The sequence below is a fragment of the Nothoprocta perdicaria genome, unplaced genomic scaffold, assembly GCF_003342845.1.
Source record: "Nothoprocta perdicaria isolate Ctin4 unplaced genomic scaffold, notPer1 scaffold_22, whole genome shotgun sequence".
In the NCBI taxonomy this organism is placed as follows: domain Eukaryota; kingdom Metazoa; phylum Chordata; class Aves; order Tinamiformes; family Tinamidae; genus Nothoprocta; species Nothoprocta perdicaria.
This window is the reverse complement of record NW_020455415.1, coordinates 4752113-4761257: the sequence shown is the minus strand read 5'-3', so window position 1 is coordinate 4761257 and position 9145 is coordinate 4752113. Positions and strand designations below refer to the sequence as shown.

Genomic DNA, 9145 nt, shown 5'->3' with positions numbered 1-9145 from the left:
TCACCTGCCGACCAGGTGAAGTTAGACCTTCCGGTGTGTGCAGACCTCCCAGTCTTCTCAGGGTTATCCAGCTGGGAAACAGCCAAGGGCCAGAGACAGAGAACAAACTAACAAAGTGGGTGCTGACAGCCTAAGTTTTGAGGCATGATGTGCTCATCCTTTGTTCCTTCCACTCATATAAACCCTGCAGCAGTTCCTCTCACCTCTCCACTCATCCATCTCTATCGTACTTAAGCAGCTCTTCACAAACTGTTGTTTTGTGTATATTTTGGTCAATGACAATTCCTCTCAGGTCTTTGAGGTCACATATGGAGGTGAGCAAGAGCCAACACTCAATGGGTTTTTATGGGAATCTAAGAGGAAAATCCCAAGGACTTTCCCTTTCCTACTGTGCCCCCCCCCCTCAAAAAACAAAAACAAAAAAAAACCAAAAAAACACATCCAAAAAAAAAAAAAAAAAAACCCTCAGCCAACTGCTCTCTGAGTCACTTGGCTGGATTTGGGTGCTTCGATGCAAGACACCAAGGATTTTCAGGGAGGGATGACAGCCCTAGCAGCAACTCAAGGGCACCAAACACACCTTCTGCCTTTCCCCTGGGAGTGTGGGGAGTGTTGGGATGGGAGGGAGGCTCCAGCTCCGTCCCCAGTGCTCCCTCTTAGCCAGGGCTGGCAACGATCACACATTTGCCCAAAGGGAAGGGGAGAGCTGGTGCCAAGGGAAGCCCTGACACGAGGCAGGAGCCAGCAGGAGCTCTTGTGTGGATAAGGCTGCACGCCTCTTACATATCTTGCCCTCCAGGTCTTGCCTGGAGATCTGCTGGGAAGAAAGGGACAGGCTCCTGCATGAGGAGAAGAACAAGGGGAATTCAGGACCTGCGCTCTAACTCCTGTCCTGTTTCCTCCTCCTTTGGCACCCAAATCTCTCTGTTCCTACTTTTGCCCTAAATCCTCTCATGCTTCCTGGCACCGGAGCCCATGACCAGCACAAGCAAACAAAACCGAGATGTCTCCTCTAACAAAGGGGATCTGTCCTAGTCACCGGTGGCACAACGAAAACAGAGAGCTTGGCATGTGACTCTCCAAAAACAAAACCGAAAAAGACATGTTGGGACACAGATAAACCCAAACTGCCAGGACAAGCAGCTGCAAACAAACATCTGGAGCAGATGCCATCTGACTCATTGCAGGGTGGGGCATGAAAGGGGCTCATAACTCCAACCAAAATTAGAGTCCTATCTAAGGGAAGCCAAACTATCTGGCAGACAGCAATGGGGCTGGAGCAGGAAGGATCTGCCTTTTCTGCTGAACCAGAAGGAACCTGGTGAGCAATAGTGCTGCATGAAGCCACATGGCACGGTCAAMAGGGTATGGAACACATGGCCCTAACCTGCTCTAGCCCTTGCAACAAGGCCTGGACATAGCTCTGCCTTTTACCATCCACCCTTTCAAACCAAAGCCCAGCAGTGAACAACTCCATGCTGACCAGGAGCTCTCTGCTGCTCTGGTTTCCTTCTGTTTGTCCCATATTAAAATATATATAAACATATCCTCTCCATTTGTCACTTCTTTGAGATGAGGCCTGGACAGACTCTTCAGCTCTGCACCTAGACTATGGCATGATTCGCTATTAGAAATGGGACTTCTGCACTGACCCAGAYAGAAAAGCCTATTAGATAGAAGAGTATTGGCAGGCATCCTGGTCTCCTCCCAGTCACTGAAGGCAAGTATGCTGCAAGAGTAGTGCAGGATTATACTTCATGATGCAAAACTTGCTCTAAGGATCTGCTCTATGGACAGTGATGTTCTCATCCTACAGCTCCAGCACTTGGGGGAGGTCACCCTGTATGTGCATGACTTAGGAGGCCGTGAAAATGATGAAGCTTCCTTCATATGTTGAGTCATTCCACCATCAGGAGAGGAAGCAACGGATTGCAAAGATACAGAGGTGGTAACTAAATTTATAAGTAGGATTCATTTAGATGGGAGGAAAAAAAAATCAAAGTAGAACATGTTGGAAAATTCTGTTCATTAGTTTTCTTTAAAAAGTTTGAATGATCCATTTCACATTCTCATTGAAATAAACTAGTTCCTCAAATCTTCAATGAAAAAAAGGACTACTTTCCCTCGAAAAACTTTATGTGTGGAAGAAGGAGTTTAATTAGCACCAGTAGAAAAGTTAACTGGGTGTTCAAAAGGAAGGATGCCTCTTGGTGGAAGTCTCTTCTTAACATATCACCTGGAAGCAGGAAGCCAAGCAATTATTGGGATAAATATGTTTGCAGGGTATTTTGTAACTGATGCCATAGATACAGGGGCAGATCTATCAGGATTTCAGTCGTGTGAGTAATGTAGCAGACAAAAGCTTTGCAGCGGGGACAGGCTTAATCACCCCTCCCTTAGGGAACTAAGAAGTCAACGTTTGGATCCCTTATTGTCAAGGGAGACACTTTCAGAAGATAATTCACCTCTTGTACTATCAAATGGGATACACCACACTCTGAATCACCTTTCTCTGCAGGTGAGAAGATCTGCTCAGATAATTCCTGTCTTATGGATAACAAAGTTAAGAAAGAGAAATCCCAGCATAAGTGCCTAACTCATGGATCCTACCCACTGTCTGCAAAACAAATCCCCACTAAGAGTATCGATAAAGTTTCCGTTTCTCCTTCTCCTGGCTACCCAGGAACTAGAGGTTTAGGATTAGCAATAAACAGACTGGGAAATCATCATCTGGCATGTGCACGTGTACCAGGAAGCTGAATCTCCCATCTGGCACCATTCACAGCAGTATCACGAATATTATTAGTAATAGTCCTAGCCATCCTAACTTATATTTATATATACAAAAATAGATCCACAGAATTCTACATAAAGAGGTGGCTGAGTGATTGCGATGGACAAGCCTTGGATGGCAGGGACATGGAAGAAGCCAAGGGACATGTTGCATAAGTTTTTCCAGGGAAGCCGTCCACTTCCATCCGTGCGCACGTCTGTACTCAAACATCTCAGAGGAAGGCAAGGCAGGCAGGGCCAAGCACTAGAAAATCAGCCTGGCTGAGGTCAGCAGGGCTCACAGCTGAATGGTGGCATCGCATCTCCACGGGCAGCGATGGGGCTGAGTCCAGCTCCGAGAGGAGCTCCCTCAACTGCAGGGACTAGGTTTGGCTTATTAGAGTCACAGCAGGTAAAGCACAAAGCACTGACCCAGATCCAGGTTTCCTCCTTGTCTGCAGATGGCCCGGCCTGAGGGGTCAGTTCAGACCCGTATCCAATTTGCAGCAGGWGGCCACCTTGCAGAATACCCTCAGCAATGCCAGCAGGCTTGCCAGCTGGAGGGACACTGGTCTTGCTGTGACATGCCAAYGGGCCAAAGCTAGGCGAGGAATCAYGGGGAACCTCTATGGGGAGGGAAGATCAGGCTCACATCTGTTAGAGAGCCCTTTCTACCCTCTCCCCCAGCCAAACRCAGGAGTCTCAGAAGTCCCCAACGGAGAACGTCCCAGTATCTCTGCCAAAGGACAAGGAGAGCATTGAGAGGATCAGCTGCTGACAGTTCAGCTTGGAATCTTTAAAGTGAATTCAGTGCTGGTGGAAGGTACCAAATCAGCAGAAGGTTTTTACAGATTTGGAGAACAGAATGGCAGCACTAAGCCCTATTCCTGTCCCCTCGGTGTACCTCATCCGATCCTGGAAGGGAAGAGAAGCATCGCAGCTTGCTCTGCTCCTGGGGCTTGGCCATGGAGCTGTCGTGGGGGCTGCAGCAGTTGTTCAGTGACGGGAGGGAGCTTCTCAGCTTAGCAGGATGCAGCACTGCCCCAGTGAGAGCTCCTTGGCTCCAGCCCTTTAGCACTGCACCTAAAGGCATTAGGAATTGAATGGCAATTTCAAAGCAGATCCTTGCTCTCAGCCAATTCCCGCAGGGACCTTCCCTTGCTGCAGCCAGGCTGCCTCCAGTACCMCCCCTGCCCATGCCAAAAGGTTTCTAAACCTTTCCACACCTTCTCTTTCTCTTTGAGATGGAAAAAAAAAATAAAAAGCCACTTCATCTTGAAGCTCACTTGGTTCTCCCAGTGACTTCCACCTGCCATTCAGCAGGACCCTGCAGCATTTCCATCCCTTTGGGAAAGCAAACCTACCACAGTGGGAGAGGAGACTCTCAGAGAGGCCACCCRTAAAAAGTGCCAAAGAAAAGCGGAAAACCATGTTCCAGTTCCCGGAGTACTCTCGTGTGGGGATGCATGAACCCATCTCTTCCCAGTATGGCCCATGCTGGAGCACACGGAGAGCTTCTAAGGCCTTCTGAGGTCAGAGTCCTGAGGCGTGTGCTCCTCCCTCGAGAAGACCCTTCCCCACGCAGCCCCGGCCGGAGGAGGTATCCACGGCCCGCTCTGCCCACCACCGTCCCTCGCCGGCATGTGCAAACCCGCGCGCGCTGCCACGAGCTCCCCTTGCCTCCGACCGCTCCCGGCACGCCGAGGGACACCCAGTTCGCTTGTCCCATTGCCGGGGTGGTGGCGGTGAGAGTTGCAGGGCTGGTGGGACGGAGGGAGACAAAGGAGCGGAGGGAGGGAAGGGAAAGGAGGAGGAAGAGAAGTAAGGCCCGCTTCTCCTCCCCAGGAAGGTCATACGGGCTTATCCAGCGTCTTGGGGAAGGCCGTGCCGCTGGAGGTGGAGATTTTCCTGCAGACTGTGTTGGTGTGGTTCTGGCAGCGGCAGCCGGGACGTTTGAGGCTGTCGTAACCCCGCTGGCAAAGTTTGAGGCACGCCAGGGTCGGAAAGTAGCAGCAGAGGCAGGGCATGAGGAGGGAGAGGACGCTCATGGCGGCCCAGCGGGCGCAGCACGAGCCCGGCCCGCAGGAGCAGGGGTCGTCGGCGCAGGTGTCCTCGTCGTCCGTGGAGCAGTGGTAGAAGAGGCCCTTGACGCAGCAGAGGCAAGTCCCGTAGTCGAGGAGGCTCTCGGGGGAGCAGAGGCAGCGCTGGTTGCAGAGCCAGCAGGAGGGCAGGCTGCGGGCGGCCGTGCAGCGGGCGCACTTGCAGCGGCCGCACTCCTCGCAAAGCAGGAGGTGCCCGGCGTGCAGCGCCGGCTTCTCGGCCGCCTCCTTCAGCGGCGCCTCGGCCGCCTTCAGCTCRCCGGCCCTGGGCTGCGTCCGGATGAGCGAGTGGCCGGAGTGGGAAGGCGTGAGGCTGCTCAGGAGCCGCTGCTCCGAGGCTGTGGTGCTTTGGGACACGGAGCTGGCCGTGCTGGAATGGCTCATGTGTTGCTGCAAAGGCGGCATCGGGTGCTGTTGGCTGTGGCTGCGGTGCAGGTCCTGGAAGGTGGAAGACAGCAGGCGGTCCTGAGGCCACTCTTGCTTGTACGGTGCCTGGGAGAGCGACGGATTGGAGTGAGCTTGCTGGAAGCACGCAGCCGGTCTCTCCACGTAGTTGTTGCTGGCACGGATGGAGCGGATTTGGTCGATGGACAGGACCTGTTGGAAGTCCTCAGCAGGCGGGTCCATCGTCTCGTCACAACTGAGTTCGGCCGCACTGGAAGAGAGCTGCATTGCCGGGAGTGAGGAGACTCTGCGGCATCAGGGCACATCTAAGAGTCCTAAAGGATGGGGCAGGGAGACAGAGAAAGCATTTGTGTTACTATTTGATCCATCCATGCACGTCAGGAAGTGACGGATGACTGGAGAGCTACTCCAAGCAGGCAACAAGATTAGTTGTTTCCAACAGCAGTATACAAGGTACTCCTCAGCCTGAGAAGACTCAGGCAGGACATTTCCAAAAGACAAGGTCCATAAGATCTGCCCCTTCAAGCAGGTGGACATAATATCTCCTTGTGTTGTTGAGCTTTCCACGTCCTTCCACAGAAGTCCTTCCTATATTTTATATATATATATATATAAAAATATATATATATATATATATATAAAAAATATATATATGAAATACATATCCTACGTATTTCAAGGACTGGCGGGATCTGCCTGACCATCCTCCCTCTCCTGCCTCACAGGCAGTGCCAGCCTTTCCTAGAGGAAGGCAAACCTAAAGCTGTGACTTACGTAGAGCTCAGCAACAGGACCAAGAACAGCATCTCCTCCAGCACAGGAAGGTCCCATCTGGGGCTTCCTAGCACACCCAGTACAGGCTCTGGTGCCACACGGCATTGGACAGTGGCTGGATTTCAGGTGTATCGGGAAGGAGGTGAACTGAGCACGCATTTAGCTTCAGGCAGCATCAGAAACAAGCTGCACCTAATACAACAACCTGTGTTTGACCAGGGACTGGCCAAGCCCACACATCTCCATCACTTTCCATGGCAGTACTCAGAGAGATCTTAGTCCTTTTGAGGAAAGAGGAGAGAGGTACATGCAAGGTGAAGCTATGCCTAGCAGCACACAAGCACACAGCAAGTAGAAAGCACTTTTTTCATGCCATACACCAGCCACATAGTGGGGGAGAGTTTTCCCCCAGCATTTCAATATGAGGTGTGTGTTTTTCTGTGGACAAAGCCATTCTCMTCCGGCAGGTCGAACGTGTGATCCATAAGTGATGTAGCTACCGTTACAGTGCCCAGGCCCACCGGAAGAATCTGTTTCCATAGGGAGGTCCACGCTAGCGTTACAAGTGGTCAGCAGGCCGGATAGCCAGCAGCRGCTTTCCAGTAGGTGAGGGCTCGCAGGTAGAATCTGCTCATGCAGCAGAGAGAGGCAGAGGGAAGATTGATTTTCATTAGCTAGGCTGACCTTGAAGAGCAGGGTAAAGCAAAGGCAACTTCTTTTGACTGGTAAAGTAAGAGCTGACCTGTTCCATCCCCCTCTCCGAAAAGAGAAGGCAACGGATCTGATTATATTTGACTGCTTCCTTGCATGGGGCCCATCTGCCTCCCTGTCTGGGTCATCTCAAGAGAGATGTTTATCCCGTCCAAGAAGATACAGACAATGAAAAAGTTGTTCTCCCAGTGTGCCCATGACTGACTTGGGAAACTATTTATTTAAGAGAAAAAAAACAAGGGGAACCGGGAAGGTACAGCTGCCCAAGACAAGCTTCTGTGAGAACACTGCCAGGATGGGAATGGGCCACGGAGGCAGGACACCCTCCTGTCAGTGCTTATCTGCAGACAGAGCCCTACACGTGGAGAGCTCCTACTGCAGCAGAAAAGAACTGGTGAAAAAGAACTGTCTGGACCTCTGAAGAGATACAAGATATAGCTGCAGGACAGAAATCCAGGCAGCAAACTCAATGGGTTCTTACATCTCGTGGGACCCCCTATCATCCCATTTCTGCGGGATGCTGCTGATTTACACCCAGTGTTGTAGGAACTCCTCACATCTGAGTGTCTCTCTCCTCTGACCTGTGCATGGACTCCAACAATGAGACTCAGGGCTCTGGAAAAGTTCCCATGTGGAGCTAGCTAGGACCCGAAGAGAGAGACCTGGGCAGCAGAGGATGCCACTGCAGTGGAAACAGTGGAATTTAGAGGTAGACAGCACTCAAAGGGCAAGGCTAGTACTCTGTGCAAGCCTGGGACAAGGAGCTCGGGAAACACAGGGAGACCTGTGAGATCAGGCTATGCTTCGCAGTGAGAATGAGACCTGGGATGCTGGAAGCGGGAATGAGGTCCGAGGGAAGAGGCAGGGAGAGGAGCCGGGAATCAGGCCGTGCAGTGTGTTGCAACATGCACACTTTGAATCTGAGAACTAGGTTGGACCCAGCATCCCAGGTGTGAAAGGCCCCTCCAGAGGACCCTTGGACTAAAGAAAGGCCTGCATGGTCCTGGACCCATGATTCATTGACACAGGGCTCAGACTCCAACCCAGATTGGCCAAAGTGCAAAGATGCCCTTCTGGGACCTGCGGGGATGTTAGCTGCTATGGTCATCAGGAACTGAAGGATCTGCCAAGCACCAGGAGCACTGGGACTCAGACAGCTCAGCAAGATGAGAGAGAAGAGGGACTGAATGACCAGAGCTGTCCACAGATGGAAATGCGTGGAAGAGATGGCAGCAAGTGTAGGTAGAGGACTGGGATGGCAGGGGATGGTGCAGGACAAGGCTGGCTCTGCCAGTGCTCATCACTGAACCGGTACCTTCCCCCTGCTCCCTGTGGAGGAGCCCGAGCCCTGTCCCTTTCCCCGGCCGCCCTCCAGTGGTCTGTCCGTCTGTCTGTCCTCAAGGTATGGGTGACCATGGGGACGGACAGGGGGCCCGGGCCATGTGTCCCCTGACTTCTCCTCACACCCTTGCGGCAAGGCAGGGATGCCAGCCCAGGGAGCTGGGTGAGCTTTATGGCCACCGGCAGCCCCAAACACATAAAGTTCGTGTGATAATGGGCCAGGAGAGGGATCATAAAAGCAAATGATTTACAGGCATGTTCAGCTCTGGAGGTGGCTGCGAAACAGGAGAGGGATTCACCCAGTGCCCAGGTGGGAGAAAAGGGATTTTCCCATGCGATCCCGTCAGAGGGACCCTGCCCTGCTTTACCCAGCTGCTGGAGTCTGGAGCAGCCCGAGCTCCCCAGCTGCACTGCTGGTCGCAGAGGACCCGCGTCCATGGGAGGGGACTACAGGATGAAGCTGCCCGGGGAGCCCGATCCTGCACCCCGCTGTGCACACAGCCCACGCGTGGTCCTGATCTCCCAGCTTCCCAAGCACTCTAGCCCCGGCAGCCCCAGCCCCGCTGCTCACCCAGCCCGTGTGCGTCCAGGATCCCCATGCGTCCAGAATCGTGCGTGCAACCCACCCGGGACTCGTGGCAGGAACCAGACCAGGCAGCCGCTGTGCACACTTCGTCCCCAGCCCCGCCACTCTCACGGCATGTCATTCAGATCCAGGTCCAGCTCGCAGCCCCACCGCGGGCACAGCCCTCGCATGGCACGGATTGGACCCCACGCACCCAGCCCGGGACCCTCCAGCCCCACTGTCCGCACAGCCCACGCGCGCCTCGCCTCCACGCCGCAGCCCACGTGCAGCCTGGACGCGTCCCCCCTTTCGGCGCCCTCAGCCCACGCGTGTCCAGCACTTCCAGCCGCTCGGCGGTCGGGGCGCGACCCGAGCCGCCGTGGGCGCCGCGTGGGCAGGAGGGGCACGTGCAGGACCCCCCGGGCGCACTCACCGCGCCGCCGCCGCCGCCGCCGCTCCATCCGGCCCGGGCAGCGCC

General features: G+C 53.7%; 1 protein-coding gene across 1 annotated transcript in view; it reads right to left on the bottom strand.

Moving 5' to 3' along the window:
* Positions 1-4622: 4622 nt before the first annotated feature.
* The window catches only part of SPRY3 (sprouty RTK signaling antagonist 3), a 4912-nt gene continuing 389 nt past the window's right edge, over positions 4623-9145 (bottom strand). Inside the window, exon 2 of the mRNA XM_026039121.1 lies at positions 4623-5590. Coding sequence (XP_025894906.1) covers positions 4623-5543 — 921 coding nt within the window. The 5' untranslated portion in view covers positions 5544-5590. The remainder of the gene's footprint in view (positions 5591-9145) is intronic.